At 37.8% G+C, this 22485-nt stretch overlaps 1 protein-coding gene across 1 annotated transcript in view; it reads left to right on the plus strand.

The window, feature by feature from the left end:
* The window catches only part of LOC134540305 (uncharacterized), a 404904-nt gene that overhangs the window by 312756 nt on the left and 69663 nt on the right, over nucleotides 1-22485 (plus strand). Inside the window, exon 3 of the mRNA XM_063382964.1 lies at nucleotides 3077-3159. Within this exon, the coding sequence (XP_063239034.1) occupies nucleotides 3077-3159 (83 nt within the window). The remainder of the gene's footprint in view (nucleotides 1-3076; nucleotides 3160-22485) is intronic.

A 22485-nucleotide genomic window follows, 5' to 3' on the forward strand; every position in this document is an offset into this window, starting at 1 on the left:
GTGGGAACGTGGTCACTTTAGTAGAACTCATTAGTTGACTGTATAATAACAGCTGTACATTCGAAACATTTGCTCGAAAAAAAAAATGGTATGTACTTTTTTTATTACAAAAAGATTCCATGGGAAACCAGTTGCCTTGAAATAGTTTGTAATACCACAGTAATAATGTTGTAACTCTGTACAACACATGGTTTTATGTATGAATGTATGCATGTATGAAATACGTTTTTTCCCGAGAAAATACTGAGTATTTCTTACGAAAAATCGCGCGTATTATCACATTTTAATTGGTGTTTCATTCGAGCATATATATGTATTTAAACCAATGGAAAAGAAAATCGAATATTCAATATTTATGGCTTTATTTGTTTTATTGTGCTTATAAATGTGCTCAGTTAATACTGGAAAGCTATTCAGGGAACGGTTTACAAATAACTTTAACTATTGGAGATACTGGGACCAACACAAAGCAAAACATACCTACCCGGGTAAGAATCCGAATCCAGTATTACTGCGAACAATATTTAGTAGTGATGCAGTTATTTTAATGTAAGTGAACAAATGTACAATATATATTTAATTTTACGTGAATATTTCTGATCCATTTACAAAAAAAAAATTACAATGTCGGTCTTTTTTTCTGTCTTTATTCACTGTTATTATTGCTAATGTATTGTCATTGTTAGAATGTTAACCCAGCATGTCCCTCTGTGTTGTATATTTATGACGTGACAACATCTAATAAATCGATGAACGCCGGCTGCACGCACGGAAAAGGATGACTCATTGTCCCGTTACGCTCATTGTACGCTTGCGCCGCATCTATCTCTCTTCCACTCGATTGGAACAAACCATCGATTTGACATTAAACTTGAAACACTCCCATTCGTTTCTTACTTTTCATATCATCGTCCTATCCTTAACAGAATAACACAGATTGGAAGAAGTTAAATAGCAAACATGTATAAAAGTTATAGTTAAAATAATCTCTTCGTTAAAGTAATAAACATATTTGAATTAATGAGTGCAAATAAAAGTAAATTTATCAATTAAATTGTGGATTTCATTTCACTCCTTTGTATCCATACAAAATAGTGATAATTCAATAAAAATGATTCAATTTTATTCATAAAAGTATGCAATCATTTCATCAATATTTTGTTATGACGTTGTCACATTAAACTATCGTCCGTAAACCGACTTTACAGACAACCAATTTTTTGTATATTATTGAAGTTCTTCAAGACATACAGTGTGACCAGCAATGGCGCATGTCCAAAATAATCGTCTTAAAAATAAGTTCAGCTTCCAAGCCGCCCCGCCTAAAAGTGGGGTCGTAGGTGAGCCCATCAAAATGAATGGGTAAAACTACGAAACCCAACACATCACCTCCGGGATGCATTCATTCCTCCACTTCCTTGCGCCTCCTTCCTTCTCGCCTTCTCTCCCACGCCTCAGGCAGGAGCCGAGACTAGAAAGAGCAGGTGTGAGCAGAGGAGCGCTGGAAGGCGTGCCAACATAACCGACATACCTACCGACACGAGCCGGCGGACACGTGCGCGCACGTGCAGCGGGCAACACTCTACACGTGGGGTGGCGGGTCCCCTCCCCTTCTCCCCCCCCCTTCCTTCCTCTTACCAAACCAGCAGTGAGTAGGGACACCTGTATTTCGCGAATACATTTCGTGTCAAGGTATGTCACAAAACACTGCAGCTTTTTCTTAGAGTAATGGCGAATTGTGTGCGTGCAGCAGTACGGTATCCACATTCCCATTGGCCCCGTCAAGTGCGGGAAAAACACCTCTCGCTAACCACAGCCAATAACTACAAGAAAAAACCTACGGTGTTTTGCGATGTACCTAGACACGAAATGTATTCGCGAAATACAGGTGCCCCTAACCGAGAGCCGTATAATCGACAGCTAGAGACCGGGAAAATTCGCGGATTCTATTTCACGACAGCCTGAAATTCAAATAGTTATACCTCAGTGCTGCCTCTGCCATTTGCTCACAACTCACCTGGACGACTCTGGGCCAGTGAGAAACACTCAACCGAAGCTGTGTCGAATCACAGGCCGCTGCGTTGGGACACCTTCACACGACAGCAGCCAATGAGAGGGTGACATTTGACCGAGTGTACGTAGAACTATAAAGTTCATCCTAGAGGTCATTGAACCCGCGAATGTTTCCGGTCCCTATCGACAGCCACTAGACCGACAGACGTGTTGCTGAAAGTCATTTGACTAAAAAGTCGTACGACTGACAGACGTGTTGCTGAAAGTCATTTGACTGAAAAGTCGTACGACCGACAGACGTGTTGCTGAAAGTCATTTGACTGAAAAGTCGTACGACCGACAGACGTGTTGCTGAAAGTCATTTGACTGAAAAGTCGTACTACCGAAAGTCGTTTTGCTGGAAGTCATTTGACTGACAGTAGTTTCTCCGGCATTACGGTCAAATTACTTTTTTCGGTGTCCGTTCGCGCTGCATCCGCGATGGACGGAGTCTCTACTGGACATTCATTGCTCTTTTAAAGGCCCAGACCAAAGCAGCAAGCATTGACACGGATAGTCATAGCGATATTCTTTTACACAACACGAAACTAGCACAGTTTAAACTGAACCGCGTTCCTTTTGTTTATTTACAATGTAAATAATTTTTTTGTAAATGCAACAGTAATATTCATGTCAAATAACAGATATTTGTGGATAGTTAAAATAATTTGTAAATATTCCCTGGATTGCTTTCCGATATTGACTGCGCACATAAATAAACATAATAAAACGACATATATCTAATATTAAATTATTTCTTACAAGGTTTGAAAAAAACGTTGAATGAAAATTAATTAAAAATTTAAAATAATGCGCCAAATTTTAGTACGAAATACTCAGCGTTATCTCGAAGGGGGGAAAAAAAAGGGGGGGGGGGTTTACAAAGTTACATTATCTTTCTCGTACGTAGTATTCCAAAAGGATCTTTTGTAAAAGTACAGAAAAAAAATTGTATTCCTGTGTGCAGCCGAAGTTTTGTCTCGGTCGGAATCAGACTCACGCTGTATGTGTGTGTGTACATAAGGCGCGGGAGGACGGCGACGGCGCTATGCAGACCGCACGACTCTCGACTCTCTGGCCGTCTTCAAAGGCGAAGCCCCGCCCGAGGTGAGTTTCGCGCTAATATACGAGCGACGCTAACGACGTCTTTTGAGCGTCCACAGAGGCAAAAATGTGTGATGAATGGCTCCCGCATATAGAGGTCTTTATTATTATTATTTTCCCTTACCTCTTTGGGGAGGGGGGCGCCTCGGCATCAAAAAAAAAACTCTCCCCCCTTGTGCGGGCTATAAATACCAAGTGAATGAGGAGGTGAGAAACGGGGCAGATCGAGGGAAGAAAATAAAAGGACGAAGTGATGCGAAAGCGAAAGAGGAGGAGTTAAATATTTACCTGACTTGTCATGTGCGCTCGTACAAGGCCTGTACGAGAGGGATCAACCATATATACAAATTTGCATATGATCTTCAGTTGTTCAGCCTAAAATCATCAATTTCCCACTTTTCTAAACGGAATCGCCTCAGTTACCCGATTTTGCCAACAAAATTGCGAACACTTTTTGTTTTTATATATATTCAGGCAAAGTCACTTGATGCAAAAAATCATCGAAAATCAAAATTATTTCAGCCCCAATTGAGAAACGAATTTGTAACAGATCTAGTATATGTCCCCCCGCCCATCTTATTGTCAGGGTTGCCTGGATTTTTATCCAGGAGAAGACCACAAATTTGGTCTTGGAAGTGATGAGAAACAGGCCAGGACTCTCTTCACCGCGCGGGACTGAATGGTCCGTTATTTTCCATGATAACAGTGTTATTTGCGTACCTGATATACATAGTCTCATTGTCCATGCCTCAGCGAAAGCAAAATTTCAATAATAAACGATAGAAAAAAGGGGGTTGTCTGTAAAGTCGGTTTACGGACGATAATTTTACGTGATAACGTTATTAGAAAACATTGATGAAAAATTGCATACTTTTTAATCTTCAATTATTATTTACAGTATTTGCAAATTTAATTTAAATAATTTGTTTAAATATAATCACGAACAATTAGTTAAAAAGCCCGCCTTAAACTGTTTGACATTATAGAAGATTTTCTCGCACGGTGGTTGGCCGGTTCTTGCATGCTCGGCTCAGGCGGATCATGACAATGAGTAATACTTTTTCGTGCGTGCAACCGGCGTTCATCGATTTATAAGACGTTATCACGTCAAAAATGTAAGTGGTTTAAAACGGTTAAAACTAAGATTGGGTATTTCGGTTTACATTCCCTCCCAACTTTTTTTCAGTTTTTTCTTTCCCCACTCAACTCAAGCGGGATACAGGTATCAATCAACTTGTTTCCAGCATCGCATGCTTGTGACAAGCTAGACACGAGTATATTTCGTTGTTTGAGGGTAGTCGGAGGTGGCCATTATGCGAGTAGCCCAACGGTCCTATCACGCTATCGCATATGCTGTCCGATGGATTTGGTCAACCTTTTGCGCGACTCAAAACATAATCGGTTCATTTGATTTGATACAATAATATATGGATGTTTGGATGGTTTATTGAAAGTGTGTCTCGCGCTATCAAAGTTCTAAGCACAAGGCTTGCACCCTAGTATCAGAATAATAATTTTAAAAATTCAATTAATTGTACGTTTTAATTATTTGAAAAATAGTTATAATTACGTATGTATGGACTTACGTATTGTATAAATACGCATACATACACAAACAATCTTAGCAATAAATAGCCTTGTGAGGTCTAGCAGATTCAAACTCGCAACTCGTTCATCTTGTTTGTAAATTCTTACTATTTCCTGTTAGAGAAATACGAATAAGTTAAAATCTGTAAAAATACGAAATCTTGAAAGTCTGAAAACCATGTCATGAGGACCCCATTCTTCTTTGCTATGGTGCATTTAAATATTTATTTATCGATTCATGGCAAGACAATGAATGAATTATGTCTTTAATAAGGAGGAAAGGTGGCAGGGCAGGGCAAGGGAAATTAAAAGTGAGTGTCAGGTAACTGAAATACAAGCACAATCTTAGCAGGTTAATCAAATGGAGAAAAACTTCACTTCGCCTCAGGTAATGACTGTGAAAGCCAGCGGAAAGAAAAATTATGATCTCTCTTTAGGTTGCAAAGAGATTTTGCCCATGGTAGCGATTGTTCCCTTGTAATTGGCGGCCGTCTGCAAGAGAAGCTACTGCCCTGATTGGCCGGGCCATTCGGAACTCGTTCGATTCTGCAGTGTATGTACGAAATTCAGACAATGCTGACACAGTTTTGACACACAGCTGGTCTGGAAAGCGCGAAAAAATGCATGGTCCTACTTACTTATAGTGTCTCATCATAGTTGGAGAACTCTGGAACGTTCAAAAAATCTGTGTTGTATTAGCGACTGGATGGCACCTCACCGGACAACGCATCCATTTCACGCCACTGCCTTCATTCAGTTCTAGCAGGTATCCAAAGCCTTGATGGATTGTTTTCAACGGGACTTCGCAGGCACGCATAAATAGGTACATAATTCTCTCATTTTGAACGAGGATATATATATATATTTATTACCGGGTAATAAAGGCTTTTACTTTTGGAAGGAGCCCATAAGCATGGGCTCGTAAACCATCCAATTTACCCTTAATCGTCGCAAGCTAGAGCGAGGATGTTACGTCCAATGAGCTCTGCGGGCACAGGCTTGCGTAGACTCACTCACGCCTCTTTTCAGACAGATTTCCTCCACGAGTAAATCAAGTACAAGGTCGTTTATTAGACGGCTGTTAAGGGTGACATTGTCCTTAATGAACCATGATAGCCTCTATACGAGTGACGTGACCAGGGGGGAGGAGGGTGGTGTGGGGGTGAAGGGCGGATGGATATGAATCAGTATTCATAAAGGGTTTGGTTTGTGGAGGGGGGGGGGATGGAGACAGCCGTATTAGGCCTTGTTTGTCATTTGATGTATACAGCGCCGAGGTGACGTTTTTATTTTTTTTTTGTTCGTGGCGAGCCGTACTCTCTGGAACACCCGGTGCAGATTGTCGAAAGCGTTCAACGGACCTGAATTACAACCTTTTATGTTCATTTCTCCGCCATGTCATGCCATGGTTACCGCTCACAATCTCTGGTTGTCTGACTGCGCGCCGGTCCACAGCCTAGCGCTTAGAGGCGACACCGCGCTAGAAGAACCATCGAGCTTCGCACTTACCACGCCGTCCTTCGTGAGTTGACTTCTGTCGGATACCCCCAGGGCCCCCACATGGCCGTTGCTACCGTTGCTATGGCAACGGGGCCCATGGGTCTAGGGGGCCTACGAAAGAAAGAAAAAAAAAACTAAAACAAAAAAAAATTAAATAAATCATAGAAAACAATTAAACAGTAAGGCCTAAATTTAGTTACCGATGAAATATTACACCAGCGTAATATTATTCGGAATATGCTTGTGCGTACAGAACGTGTCTGAATCTACAACTGTGCCACCACCAATTGACGTGACACCATGTTGACGGTGCAGAACACTTACACTCATTTATTTTGCCATTATTCAAAATCAATTTGACGTTGACAATCGAAACACTGACTTAAAACAAGTTTTAATGTGTTTTAAAAATAATTTTGAAAAGGTTTTAAAAAATATAACTAAAACAATATACATAAAGGAAAAAAACATTTTTTTAAATCTCTGTTAGGAAAAAAAGTGGGGGGGGGGGGGTGTGTGTCATCATGACTTCTAGCAACGGAGCCCACAGAATTATGTGGGGGGTCTGGATACCCCCACACTCACGAAAACCCTTTGGACAGCAGAGTCCCACAGATTGCACCCTTGAGAACTTGCGTGTGGGAGGAAGAAGAATGTCGCAGCTGTGGACGTTATCAAATCTCGAGGCGGAGTTACAAAACAGCCCGTGCATCTAGCCAAGTAACTGCTGCGTACAATCCATGTTTTTTTTTCTCTTAGAGATTTCTACGTATGTTGCTTGCTATTTATTCATGTCGTTTTTTTATGCACGTGATGTATTAGCCTTTCCTTGTTCATACGCGAGTTTTTAAGAACGGCTACGTTACTTTACAAAACATCTGCACGACCTACACAAACTCCACAGTCCTGCTTAGCTGGGCCAATGGCGGCTTCAGGATGATTTTTCGGGAGGGGCTATCGCACAAAGAAAGGTCGTAGTTGCAAAAAAAAAATGAAAGTGGTCATATATTGGCCTTGGAATATTATTTACAAATTACAGGTTTCAAATACAGAACCTTAGTAGCTCCATGCAACTTTTGATGAGATAAAAGTTTAACATATGAAATTAAATATTTAAGTAAACATAAATATACACTAATCAATAAAATTGGTCTCGGGAGGGGCTATCTCCACCACCGCCTCCCCTTCTGGAGCCGCGCTTGAGCTGGGCCTAACTGAACCAGTTTAAGATAGGGGAGTTAGTCATGTCATCAATCGCTGCCACGGCTGACCAATTCCCGAACAGAAGCACCCTTCCCTGCGAGGCTAAGGAACCCAGCATGATCAGGCGTAAAGGACGCGCCAAGGGTCATCACAGACACACAAACCTAGTTTCAGTTAGGTCTTAACGTGCGAGGGTGGAACACCCGCGGTTCCCACAGGACTCCCGACGACGGCTGATCGACAACTACCGCCGGCGCTTCCTGTCCCGGCCGTGGAGGGGGGGGGGGGCGGGCGGTGCTGGTGTGGAGGGGGAGGGAGGGGGCAAGGCCCGCTGCTAACAACTATTTATTACCGCGGGCCCGCTACTTCGTAATTGGCCCATTTATTCATTGAGCGCGGTCGGTCGGTCGGTCGGTGCGGGCGACGGTGCCCCTGGTCGTTCCGTCCACGTTCCAGAGACGTCCACGTACCAGAGACGTCCACGTCTCAGAGACGAGACTCGCCGAGGGGTACTTGGGCACGAAACCAAACCTATTTAAAAAAAAAAAAAAAACGTTTCCAAGCCAACACCAGTAACTTAAACATCGACTGTGGTTTTGACCATTAAGATGTTAATAATTACAACAAATAATGATGAGACCAATTGTGTATGACTTGAATTCTGAATAGATTGTACAGTTGAACGACAAACATTTATTCTTTCATGGCAGATGCGTCGGTGTTGGAAGAGCTGGCGCGGGAACCCGTGCTTGTCCGGCTCTGAAGCCGTCCGTGGACGCCAAGGAAGGGCACAGATCTTCCTAATTGAAAACGATCTGGTTTTTCAGAAATAATATTTTTTGGAATAAAATTCATGTGCCAATAAATATTTTTTCCTCGAAAACTTCTAAAATACTACATAAAAAATGTATTGGAGAATAGTTTTTGACTATAATTAAAAGATATATACCGATAAATTGTTAAACACCCAACATCGGTATACAGCCAATCTTAATACACACTTAATTCAAATATTTTATGTACAAAAGCATAAATGTTGTAAATGTTTGTTTGAGCTTTATTTATAACAGTGTGGAATGATAATGCTACAGTTACTAAAAACTAAGACGCTACAAAACTAAAAATAAAAAAATAAAAAAAAATTGCAAAACTCCGTTCCCCCGGAGAAACCCCCGGAATGGCCACCGCATGGGGAGCCCAAGAAAAGAAACGGGCTCCCCATTTGGAAGCCACCTGGAAGGTTTTTTTCTGTTCCACCCACCGTTTCTTTGGTAGCCTGACTTGTTACAAGGGATTGTATTCCTACCAGAGAAAATGCCACCATTTCATCTGGGCAATCCGCCTTGGAGGAGCCGGGGCGCGAACCCGGGTCCATCAAGACACAAGGCAGGCGCTCTACCCCAGAACCAGAGTGGTAGAGCGGAAACTTGCAGTCTTCTTAACACTTACATGATATTACTGTACTTTCGTGTGTCATCAACACGTGCAGTACGTGCAGTAACATCTAACCTCGGTAACGAACAAATTTATGTGTTCTCATGTTGTTCGTTCAGCATGAATTATGTAATTTCATAACAGTGAAATAAAATTTTTTATAACTTGTCTGGCAATTTTTAGTTGATTTCCTGCAAAAAAACGTACAGTCCCACTGTACAATAATTATATAAATATATAGACTAGTAAAAAAATATGTAAAAGCTTTCACTGTCAATGATGAAGTTATTTTGAAATAGATGTTTGATATTAAAGAGTGTGTTTAGTTAAAATATGTGTGGGCTTACAAGCATGGTGTTATTGTTTAAACATTTTATTTATTTGGTTTTAAAGCCACACTTATCACTTTTGGCTTCTTTTGTTTTACTGTGCTTAATATATACAGTTATATTGGAAAGTTATTCAAACAACTGTTTGAAAATATCTTAAAATTTTGGAGGTACTGGAGCAACACAAAGCATAAATGGTAACATTATTTTAAGTGATACAGTTATTTTCATGTAAATTAACAAATATGTAAGTTTACATGAATATTTCTGTTCCATTTACAAAAAAAAATTAGCTTGCAAACAGACTAACTCAACGATGAAACAAAACAGATAAAAATTGAGAAAACAATAGCTATACAGAGACGCACAGGTGAACCCAGCGATGTGAATAAACAGTGATGACAGCACAGACAAACACCGTAAGCAACAGTTGAGCGAAAAAAACAGATATTTTGAAAACCACAACGATGATAGCGCAGTATTTTATTCCTAAGAGAACAGTTGCGACGTTTCGGGAAAGAGATCTATTTCCTTCTTTTAAGGCACGAACAGAGGTTTGTCATGACATACAGTATAAAAAGTAATGGCGTATGTCCAGATCGACATCATGAATTAATTTACCTATTATTTAAAAAGTTGTTTGTCAGTTGAAATTTTATTTAATGACCTACACTGAATGTGTTGAAATTCACATAGATACTGACTTTTTTTAAAACAGATTTGTCATTTGTTTGTATATTTGTTTACACTTCTGTTAACAAGGTACAGGTATTAGTGCAGAGAAGCTTACTCAAAAGTGGAACCTGTTTCTGTAACAATAAGTGTCAAGAGCGTAGTAAAAAAAGGGAGGGCAGTAGGGTTGCTAGATTTATTTAGACAAATAATTTTATATTACAAAAATTACAATGGCAGGAATTTCAAAAAGCAAGTAAGGGATCGTCAACTAGACTAAAAATGTATTTTCAAGCATTAATTTTGTAAAATAGTTTCCAGGAGGGACTGGTTTCTGTCCTCCCCTTACAAAATTACTGGCTACACCCATGGCAAATGTGTAAACAAAATCACGATATACTCAAAACAGATGAATTAAAATTTTGGTGACAATAATTTATTCATGTCGTTCTAGTATTAGGACTGTATGGTCACGTTTTAACTTATGATAGTTTACCATTATGGCACTTTTCCGTCGCCCCCAGGCGTAATTTTTCATTATGGTAGTTGTCCAGTATGGCAGTCTTCCGTCGCCCCCCGTCAAAACAGGAGGAATAGTGCCGTAATGGAAAACTACCATATTTATTTAAGAGCGTGCATCAGATGGAGTTGAACTTTCTAATACAGTCATCCAGGATTCGGAAGATTACTACTATACTTTTACACGTTTAGCATTTCTGTTGACGCATTAAAAGAACTTAAATGTTGGTAAACATTTTAAATGCAAAACATTATGAAAATATCAATTGAAAGTTGCTTTAAAAGCATACTGTAATTGCCATTTTTAGCCATTTTCAAACGGCGTTGTAGCCAAGAAATATATACAGATCTCTATTCTGTTTTAATAGGCAAAAATTATAGTTCCTCGCCAGAAACTTTGTCGCTTTGTCCCCCATTGTCACCGCGACAAATTTCGAGTAATCTTGCTAAACCGAAGGCACTGCACGCGTTTATAGCATACTGCTGGGCGCGCCGGACTGCCGCGTCTGTGTGAGAATGGAACAAGAGATACTCGCGGTTCCTATCTTGGAATGCGAAGAAGCGTCAAAGAGGAGACGAAGAAAGATTGCTTCCTGACCCGGCGTGCCGCGGCGTTGCTGCGTAAGCTCAGATTACGAGGAAGTATTACCACCCTCGTAAATAATTCCCATCTTAATCAGTAAAGATTCCAGTTCGGCTCTACGATTCGTTAGTATCAGTCATGAAATCATTGAAAATGAGTTAACTCTTTATTAGTGGTTTAATATATATGTATATATTACTCTTTTTACAGTAAAAATAACTCAGTCAATGGACTATTATACTACTTTCTAGTCACTTAATTCAGTTCTTTTTATTATAAAATGAGTTAACTCTTTATTAGTAGTTTAATATATATATATTTGTTACTCTTTTTACAATAAAAAGAACTCAGTCAATGGACTATTATACTACTTTCTAGTCACTTCATTGAGTTCAATTATTATAAAAAGATGTAATCAATATGCGAAACCATGAATATGGAGTTAACTCATTTTCGATTATTAGTGACTGAGGCCCTTTCTGCAGGGACCGATTCAAATTGTCACAGCATAGAGGTCGCAGACCGACTTTCGGTATGAGAGGCTTGGTTTTAAATATAAAATGCTATTTTAATGAGCCTTTAAATAAAAAATAGAATAAAAGGCTATAAGTATAACGATTTAAGAGAGAGGGGCGAGTGAAAAATAGCCTGATAAAACTCGAAGACGATCCAACCCTATTTAAATAAGAAATCACTCACAAAAAAAAAATTTGTTAATATCAAGATTATAAATGAAAGACGTTAAATAATGTTTGCCAATTTTGAATGGATACTGATAATTATGATAGTGCCGTAGAAAGTTAATTTTTATTGCATCTCAGGAATTTCGTACCAACTGATAAAATAAACCTTTCAAACCGTTTTTAATTAAAGCCTGTTAGAAGAGGCACAACGTAACTAAGAAGAAATAATAAAATAGTTAACAATATTGGATACATTTGCTCGCACAGAGATACAGTGTTTCACATATTTGCTGCATATTGATTATTGTACTATAATTATTTAATCTATGCAAGGTTTCATTAATTTATTAATGTAGTTAAAAAACACAAAACATTTACTGCGTTGTATAGGTATTCTGCAAAACAAATACAACTATCTCTAGTACGTAATTTTATTTCTGTTTACTCATGAACTAATGCTAGTAAGAAAAGTCCATGCAAATTCACCGTTATTATTAAAATGTAAATATTGAATTTTGATCTTTGTTCTATAAAGCCGTGACAAACAAGAGGAGCTGCTGACAGTTTCGTTTAAAAATGCCTCTTTTACAGTAGCTATTGACCTCGCTTAACAGTAGGCAATTGGTTACAAATATTAGCAATGTGTCGGGTTGGATGAATGCATTATCGAAATATAGCTTAACATATCGACGACATCGGGGTAGTTAATGAGAATAGAACCCAGACAAACTGAATGGGTAAGAGAAACAAGAGCACCCTGAAAACTCCTACGGACCCACGGCAACGTCCGCCACGTTTCACACTTACGAAAAACCCAGATTTGATTCCACCGGGAATCGAACACGAATCGCCTTGGTGGGAGGCGAGGTGCTGGCCTGATCACAGCGCTTCCGTGTAGGATTAGAATACATACACTATAAAAATGTGGCCCGACTGGCATTAAATTTTAGAGGGATGAATGTACACGGAAAAAAAATGACGTCACTAAATACAGAAATAATAATAATAAAAATCCAAGGGGAATCTTTTTAACTTTTTTGGTTACAATTAGTTTGCCAAGATTTTCGTAATTTGTCAAGGCCTATATTATATGTTGGCCAGTGTTGCGTAGCAAATTTCTTTAGATGAAAAATAAGAATTTTTTTTTTCAATTGAAATTTTACTCTTTTCCATTTTTATGTTTCAACTCCTTTGAAATGTTCGTAAATCTTATAATTATTATCCAAAACTTTTGTCTGAAACAATTTTTGATAAGAACCGTTGTTGCAGGGGGTTGAAAAAATAAAGGGGTAGGATTAAAACAATCATAATTAATATACCATGTACACTGTTAAATCCGTTCTGTTTTATCGTGAAACCGTAAATTATTATGTAGGCCTACATCTTTCGTCTGAAATAATTTTTTATACGACCAACTACAACTGCAAGGGTTTAAAAAACAAGGGTTAGCAAACAAAAGTAAAGCATAACTCTTTTCGTAGGCATAACATCTAACTCGTACAAATTATGAATTTTTCTTTTAATTTTTAACGTGACAATGTCTAATAAATCGATGAACGCTGGCTGCAGGCACGAACAAGTGTCCCGTTTCGCACATTGTTCCGTTACGCTGTGTCCCGTTACGCGCATTATTTCCTTACGCTGTGTCCCATTACGCTCTTCCACTCGATTGGCCTATGCGTCCGAGGAGAAGAAAGACAGCGGCAGCACACAACTTACGTGAACTGTTTCGTCGACTGGTTATAAAGTGAATTGAAAAGTTAATGTGGTTTTCATTGCTTATTACAACAACAATTTCGGCAATAAAGGTTAATTATTCTTGCATTTTAAAAATCTGATTACTAATATAACTTCAAGTATTTAGGTTATGTTAGATATTTGATTACAGTTTATTTAGATATTTGATTACAGTTTATTTATATGAAAACTCGTTCATAAAGTGCAGTAATAATAGGTTATGTTACAATTGACTAAAAAATTATGGTGATTCATATAATTGATGATAGATATTTGATTACAGTTTATTTATATGAAAACTTGTTCATAATTATATTTAAACTTTATAGCTAAACGCCAGTTTTTAAAATTAATTACAAGTCATCTACACGTGAACTGTTTCGTCGACTGTTTATAAAGTGAAGTGAAAAGTTATTGTGGTTTTCATTGCTTATTACAACAACAATTTCGGCAATAAAGATTAATTATTCTTGCATTTTAAAAATCTGATTACTAGTATAATTTCAAGTATTTATTCTTTTAATATTAAAATAAAAATGATTCAATTTTATTCATAAAAGTATGCAATCATTTCATCAATTTTTTTATGACGTCACGTTAAACTATCGTCCGTAAACCGACTTTACAGACAACTAATTTTTTTTTTCTTGCGTGTAGCCGGCGTTCATCGATTTATTAGACGTTGTCACGTCAAAAATTGCTGTTGTCAATAGTATATAAACACCACATAATATTCCATAACAGAAATATGGTCAACAAACAAAGAAAAACAAAGAACTAACTAGACTAACAGAACGAAAAAACACCCACAAATGATGACAGCACAAAAATATGTGTTTTCGTACCATGTGCGTCTCTGCCTGAGGACGGGAGCAGGTAGCAGTTCCCGAAACGTCGCTTGTTTCTGTTTTGGAAAACTATTGTGTTTGTTTCGTCTTTTCTTTTTGTCGTGTTTCTGTCTCGTTTCAGCTGTTGTGCTGAATTTTTTTGGGTTCAATATTTTTGTGCTTTTATCATTTGTGGGGTTAGTCCATTTTTCTTTTTTTTTTTCTTTCTTTGTTTGTTGACCATATTCCTGCTGTGGAATATTATGTGGTGTTTATATCCTATTGACAAGAGCAATTTTTTGCTGAATTTGTGTTTTTGTTTTTGTCTTTTGGGATTTTGTAGTTTTCTTCTACAGACATACATGAGCTTAGCAATGGCGTATGTCCAAAAACTTACATCAAGTCATGCACTCCCATTGCACAAATCTTTCAAAGATAGTACATTCATAGGCCAATCGAGTGGAAAGAGAGATAGATGCGGCGCAAGCGTACAATGAGCGTAACGGGAGAATGAGCGTAACGGGACAATGAGTCATCCTTTTTCGTGCGTGCAGCCGGCGTTCATCGATTTATTAGACGTCACATCAAAAATTAATATTTGCACTTATATATATTTTTAACTAATTTGGAACTTTTTCTATCATAGTCCCTAGTTTCGCATTACAACTATTTCAAAATGTATTCAAGTTAAAGTGCGTATGTATTATAAAATCATTTTTACTTTTGTGATTATAATATATTAATATGAAACAAGACTAAATAGGAAGAGTGAATCGCTGGAGTGTACATATATACGTATGCGTAGCACTGTGGCTGTGGCTCGCATCGGATATTGTGCGTTCCTGGTCTTGGGAAGGGTTTATCTTGAAGAGGGGCACGCAAGGTGGGGGGAAGAAAGATAACACCTCGTGAATGGTGTGGAGAAGACCTCACGAGAGCGATAACTGACACTTTTTTGTCTCCTCCTTTTGCTCTCTTCGCGGTCACACACACACACACAAATGCAGATGCCAGGCGCGAGCTGAGAACTTGCTGCTCTGATGAACGCTCTTAAAGATCGTGTTTATAAGTATACAGTGCTGCTACCTATAACCCATTTTTGGAAACATTTGTTTCTACTAGTGCGCGATCTGTTGAGTTGATTTATGACGAACTACAGAAAATCACCGCCAGAGGTGCTATCTGTAGCCTTTTAAGTTAACCTAAGAAACAGCTAGGGGGTTAACAGCGCTACCATAGACGTATTCTCTACGCTACTTCGAGTGCAAAGCAGTTGTTCTCATTCCATGTAGAGTATAAATACATATGGCAGAATCCCGCTTCGTTATGGCAGTTTTCCGTTATGGTACTTTTCCGCCTTTTTCGAAGAGGCCAGGCGGAATACTGTCATTATGGTAGTTTTCCAGTATGGCAATCTTCCGCGCCCCTTAAATTTGTTCAACTAAAAAAATTCTGATATAATTTTTTTTTATCTGTCTAAGACTAAGTGTATGTGTAGGAGGGGTCTGGGTTAGGGAGGGACCTGGGTGAAGCCTGTACGCCTGGTCGTGCTGGAGATCAGCCTTGCAGGGAGAGGGTCGCATGCATCGTGTGCTTTGTTCGGGGATTGGCCAGCCATGGCAGCGATTGAAGCGATGGCTGACTCCTCTGTCTTAAAACTAACTTAAAACTAATTTTAAGTTGGGCCCAGGTAAAATCTGAATATAGACACAGGGAAAACCCTGGGCACAGACATGCTAGATTCAAGGAGCATGCATTAATTGCGTAGGAGTATACAGGAGACAGAGGATGGTGGGAAGATATGGAAAGAGTAGAAAAGATTCTACCATGCGAGGGTGGGGGGGGGGGGGGGTTGGGCAGTTGGACGCGTTTCGTCGCTTTCGTGTTTTTTTTTCCAAAGCTGGCTCCCTGGCGGTGAGTGGTGAGTGGCTACACTAGCCACTCACTCCGTCGCCAGTCAGCACCTAGAAATAGAGAAGAAAGAAAAGCATACAAAAAAAACCTTACATACTAGATACTTGATGAATGCCTTTCAGTAGTATTACAATCCGTCCGAGAAAGTTTTTTTTTGAGCGGGTGGCGAACTTCAAGTATGTCCATGGAGTAGGGTGGATTGGGGGGGGGGGGGGGGGGAAGGGTGGGAAGGTTCTGTGATACGTATAGGCTACCCGGTGTGTACACACGTCAGATAAATTGTTTATTCTGGTTGTTGGAAGGGTTTAGTGAAGGGGAGGGGGGGAGGGAATTGAAGAACAGTGTCGTTCACATTCGAGCACGTCTGGAACAAGTGTTCCCCAGACGAGACAGAGAGAGAGAGAGAGAGAGAGAGAGACAGAGAGAGAGAGAGTTCAGCCTTATCTACAACCTCGTCGCTGATAACCGCTCCTCGCCGGCCAGACACGATGAGCGACTCGAACGTGCGGGCAGAAGAGTCGTAAAATCGGTCCCCGGGGTATCTTAACGGCCTCCCCCCCCCTCCCCCGGGTTGCCGTGGCTCTGCGGAGCTGGTCCCCCTTCAGGGACTCGCCGCGTACTTCCAAAGCGATGCTTAATTAAGAGACCCCGTGTATACCTGGTGGGCAGACAAGGGAGCGCCATCTTCCACGTCGGCTCTTTTTTTTATGGCCTTGAGGCCGGCGGCCGTAATCCTCGACGGACAAGCAACGACGCATCATTTTATAAAGCACGGAAGCCACGAGACGTCACCCACCATGTACAGCTTGAAATTGTAAAAAACCGAAGACAAAAAAAATTGTTTGTCCGTAAAGTCGGTTTGCGGACGATAGTTTAACGTGACAACGTCGTAACAAAACATTGATGAAATGATTGCATACTTTTATGAATAAAATTGAATAAATGGAAAAATAACAAAAAAAAAATTAATAATAAAATAGTTTACTTTTGAAAAGCCCGCCTTAACCTTTTTAATATAATAGTATATTCATAGGCCAATCGAGTGGAAGAGAGATATGTGCGGCGCAAGCGTACAATGAGCGTAACGGGACACAGCGTAACGGGACACTTTTTCATGCGTGCAGCCGGCGTTCATAGATTTATTAGACGTTGTCACGTCAAAAATTTCTTTCACAGACTTCTTTTGTTGTCATGTTTATCATGAAAATATGCGAAACTGTCAATAATTTTGTATACAATTGTGAAAACTACGGCGTATTAAAAAGTTATCGTAACACTCCACTTGGAAATATGAACGGCAAAACAGCAAGCCGAAACGCTAGAAGTTAAAAATTGGGCGATGTTTGGGTTGGGGGCTTTGCGTGTTGCGTAGATTTTAAACGAGCATTCGGAAACGCCGCTGTTTGAACTTCTTGCGGTATTGCGTTCCTAGCGTAGTTTGTGACCCGACCTGACGCTGAAGTCGCAGCAGAGCGACAGACGCGACGCGAACGATGTGATGCGACGGTAAAGTGTCGCTTTGTTGTTTGCGTGCCGTTCTCAAACCGCGCGACGAACTGAAACAAAACAACTACATGCGATCTCACCCCCTGTCGTGGAAGAAGATTCACAGTTCTTATGTACGCGTGTTAGAAGCCATACTTACTTGGTGTAATAAAAAAATATAACTAATTTTGCCTGATGTAATAAATACAGTTGGTAAAGTATAAACTCAATCAAATTATAAATATTAAATAAATACTCGGTATTCAGTATTAATATAAACATGTGAATAAAATCAGTTCACGTACAAACAAAGGGAAATCTATCGTCAACATCCAATTGAAGAAAAGGAAGTTCACTGAAAACATGAAATTACGAAACACAATCCCCATTTCCCTTTCTTACCCCTTAAAGCAGTATTTTTGTACGACCAACCACCATGACTGCAAGGGGTGAAAATAACAAGGGTAGAAAGACAAAATGTCATGACTTTTTTTAAAAATAGATGTACTTCAAATTCATTATAATTTATTGTAAAAATTCTAATCTTTATATAAAACCTTTGTCTGGAACAATTTTTGATGAAACTAAATATTACCGTAAACTTTCTTAGTATCAAATTCGTCAGAATTTATCTATAACCATCTTAATATGACCTTAAGCCTTTGTCCATAAATATTTGTTAATTTATATGAAAATAGCTGTATCACTACAAAATGTTGCTTTGTGTTGCCCCAGTGCATCCAATATTTAAAGTTATTTGCAAACAGTTGTTTGAATAGCTTTTCAGTATTAGCTGCGCATACTAAGCACGGTAAAACAAAAGAAAGCCAAAAGTGATATAAAAACGTTGTTTTAAAACCAAATAAATAAATTGTGTATACAATAACTTCATGCTTGTAAGCATACACATATTTTAACTAAACACACTCTTATAATATCTAACATTTATTTCAAAATAACTTTACCATTACTATATAATTATTGTACTGCTGGACTTTAAGTTTGTTTGCAGAAAATTAACCAAATAATTGTCAGACTAGTTATAAAAATTATATTTCACTGTTATGAAATTACATAATTCATGCTGAACGAACAAAGTAAGTTACCGAGGTTAGATGTTACTGTACGTACTGCACGTGTTGATGACACACGAAACTAAAGTAACCTCGTGGAATAACATCATGTCAGTGTTAAGAAGACTGCAAGTATCCGCTCTACCACTCTGGTTCTGGGGTAGAGCGCCTGCCTTGTGACTTGTAGGACCCGGGTTCGCGCCCCGGCTCCTCCAAGGCGGATTGCCCAGATAAAATGGTGGCATTTTCTCTGGTAGGAATACAATCCCTTGTAACAAGTCAGGCTACCAAAGAAACGGTGGGTGGAACAGAAAAAATCCGTCCAGGTGGCTTCCAAATGGGGAGCCCGTTTCTTTTCTTGGGCTCCCCATGCGGTGGCCATTCCGGGGGTTTCTCCGGGGGAACGGAGTTTTGCAAAAAAAAAAAAAAAATTTTTTTAGTTTTGTAGCGTTTTAGTTTTTAGTAACTGTAGTATTATCATTCCAACATGTTATAAATAAAGCTCAAACTAACATTTAAAACATTAATATATAATAATATAAAAAATACATAGTGAGTTGTTGTACGTATACCTATGTTGTGTGTGTATTTTAGTCACAAAATATTGTTATGTAGTATTTTAGACTTTTTTACGAAAAAAAATATTTATAGGCACATGAATTTTATTCCTAAAAATATTATATCTGAAAAAACACGTAGTTTTCAATCAGGAAGATAGTCTTTAATACACACAGTATTATGTGTGTGTGCGTGTGAGTGCACGCCAGTATAACATCCAGATATAAATATAATATTTTTTTTTTCAACATGAGCAAAGCCTTTGATTCTTTCCAACCCAATCTTATTATTAAAAAAAGTATCATGATTAGGCCACGTCTAGCAATGCGTGGTATATATTTGTTTTAATTATCTTACAAATAGACGCTTTGCAGTCAAATTTGCAAATGTAATTTCATGGTATTAGGTGATCCGCAAAGTAGTATCTCTTTAATATTTAATAAATGATAATACAACTGTAATCTGAATTGATCAAGAAAAGATTCTGATAAAAAAAAATGGAATTATGTTTGTGAAACTATTTAGCAAGATATTTCAGCTGTCCAGATCTGGTTTTCAAGTTAACAAACGTCTCTGAATTACGATAGCATTTATTGTATAACATTTAGTAAAAAAAATAATTCAATTTACTTAGAATTATCACATTGTAAGAAATGACATTAAACGTGGTGTCCACTTTTAATACCTTCGAGTTATATTGGATGCCAAGTTTTTATTTTTCACCAACATCTAGATAATAATATTAGTTACATTTTAAGATCTTAGGTCTTATTAAATATATAACTTTCTCTGCATCAATACCTGATTGTATACTTTGTTCTTCAAATTCTTAAATTAATATTTTAAAATATTAGGATTTTAATTTACTTTTAAATATGCTACATTCCTATATAAATTTCATTTGCATTTTCTATTTACTGGACGTTCAATCAGTGATACACTTTTTAATATCTCGGTTTGAATTAAGAATTTCAACTTGCAATTATAGAATTAGTGACACTTTTAAAACCATTCGTAACTAAAATTTGTAAAAAATCATAACTCATTTCGAATAATCTAGAAACATTTATTGGTAAAAAACTTAAGCAAAAAGATATTTACAACTTTTATAATCTACATATTTAATTTGTAAACACCATTTTAGTTTCTGTTTAAGGTTTTTGTGAAAACCGAAGTAACCAATTATAACCAATTATTTACTATGAACTTTATCTATCTGTGTGGTGTGTTGTGTTGTTTCGTGTTTTGTCGTAAAGTTATTGATATGTATCATTATATGTATTGTGTTAATGTTATGTAGGCCTACTTATATGGTAAATATTTATTTTTTAATGTATGTGTCGTAAGGCACAAAAAACAAATTTCAATTTAATCTGACAGTTTTAAAGAAGCAGAATAATATGCTACGCATAGTAATATTTTTATTTCGTAACTGCAAACTTGTGTTAAGCCCACCAACATTCGATGTATGAGCCTATGTCTCCCCTAGAGCGCATGTGCTGCTTGACCTGTGCCAACAAACTACACTACACAAAAATATTGCCCTCGAATATACATTTTGTAATATGGATATAAAAAAACCATAATATCTGAGATTTTTGTGTTCTATCACCCTAAAAATGAAAACATTACATAAGAAAACCCTTGAATATTTGCGTTGGATTAGCACTCATTAAATAATGATCTACATTTACATCAATTATTCCAGTGTGAAAAAATGTAAATTCTATAAAGCTAGTTACATTATGATTTTATGAGTTAGGTTGTTTTCCTCATTCCGTGGAATGTATAAGGAATGTTGGCAGAATTCCGCTTCGTCCATTTTTGTTATGGTACTTTTCCGTCGCCTTCGTCAAAACAGGAGGAAAAGTACCGTAATGGAAAACTACCATTTTTTTTTTTTTTTTTTTTTTTTTTTTTAATTATCTGAATAAGAATACAGTGCTGCTACCAATAACACCATTTTTGGAAACATTTCTTTCTTCTCGTCCGCGATCTGGAAATGATTTGTTATTGCAACTATCACTGTCAGAAGCTATATCTGTAATCTTTCAAGTTAACCAGAGAAACAGCTAGAGGGTTGACAGCTACCGAGTATTCTATACACTACTTCGAGAGCAATGCCGCTGTACTCTTTCCATGGAGTGTATAAGAAAGTATGGCAGAATTCCGTCTCGTCCTTTTAAATTATGGAATGGAATACTGTTATGGTCATCTTCTGCGCCCCCTTTGAACACGTGTTACTGTAAGAATGTTTTTTTTTACAAACTTTACATGTGTGTTTCATGTGTTTAATATCATTAATATATCTGCATTTGTGATATTTTTTTAACGAAACCATTAAACAATAGACTTAAGAACGAAGTATTAAAAACCATTAAATACAAACCAAATAAATGTAATTTTTTTTCTGTAACCGTAGTTCTAAAAGTTTACTATTCCCTTAGATTTTGATGTGGAAATATTTTTTTTTTTTAATTGAACTACAAATAAAAATTACTTATATAAATAATTTAATGGTAGCAATGAAACCCCCCTCCTTCTACAAAATCCTGTGTGTATTGGCCTTGGAAGCAATCTAATTTTTCATTCCCGTGCAGTGTTATCACCTGGATCACATCTAGCATGCGAACCACACATTTCTTACTTAGATTACCTTGCGCTGGCAATACGAACGCAAGAATCGTAAAAGTAAGTAGACCATTAAATTTTTAAAAATTTAAAAATATATATATTTATTGTTATAGGAAAAACAAAAAATAATAAAAGTAGTTTTGTGAATCATATAAAGGTTATCAGTTCAGCTAAGTTATTTTTTATGTTTGTGTCTTAATGTAAATTTATTCACATGTAATAATTACGAAAATAATATAAATTAAAATTAAAATTTTACTGAAGTGTATATATGTATATAAATACATCAGTAATGTACAATTCATGTTACGTGGCGTCGGTGGTGTAATGGCGGTCGGCCTCCGTAGCGCAGTCGACGGCCCACCGGGCTACGGTGCGGGGGCTCCGGGTTCGAATCCCGGGTAAGACATGGGTGTAATTTGTATTGTCTTAATAACAACCTTCAACCAACACTACCTTTCCACAATGACTCGGGGTGACTTAAAAACTACAACATTAAGGGGGGGAGATTGTTGGCACACTGGTGACTGTCCAACCTTGCCAGTGTGCCATCCATCTTTATTCAAAAAAAAAAAATAAAAAAAATTAAAA

Source organism: Bacillus rossius, chromosome 16 (genome assembly GCF_032445375.1).
Source record: "Bacillus rossius redtenbacheri isolate Brsri chromosome 16, Brsri_v3, whole genome shotgun sequence".
Classification (NCBI taxonomy): Eukaryota; Metazoa; Arthropoda; class Insecta; order Phasmatodea; family Bacillidae; genus Bacillus; species Bacillus rossius.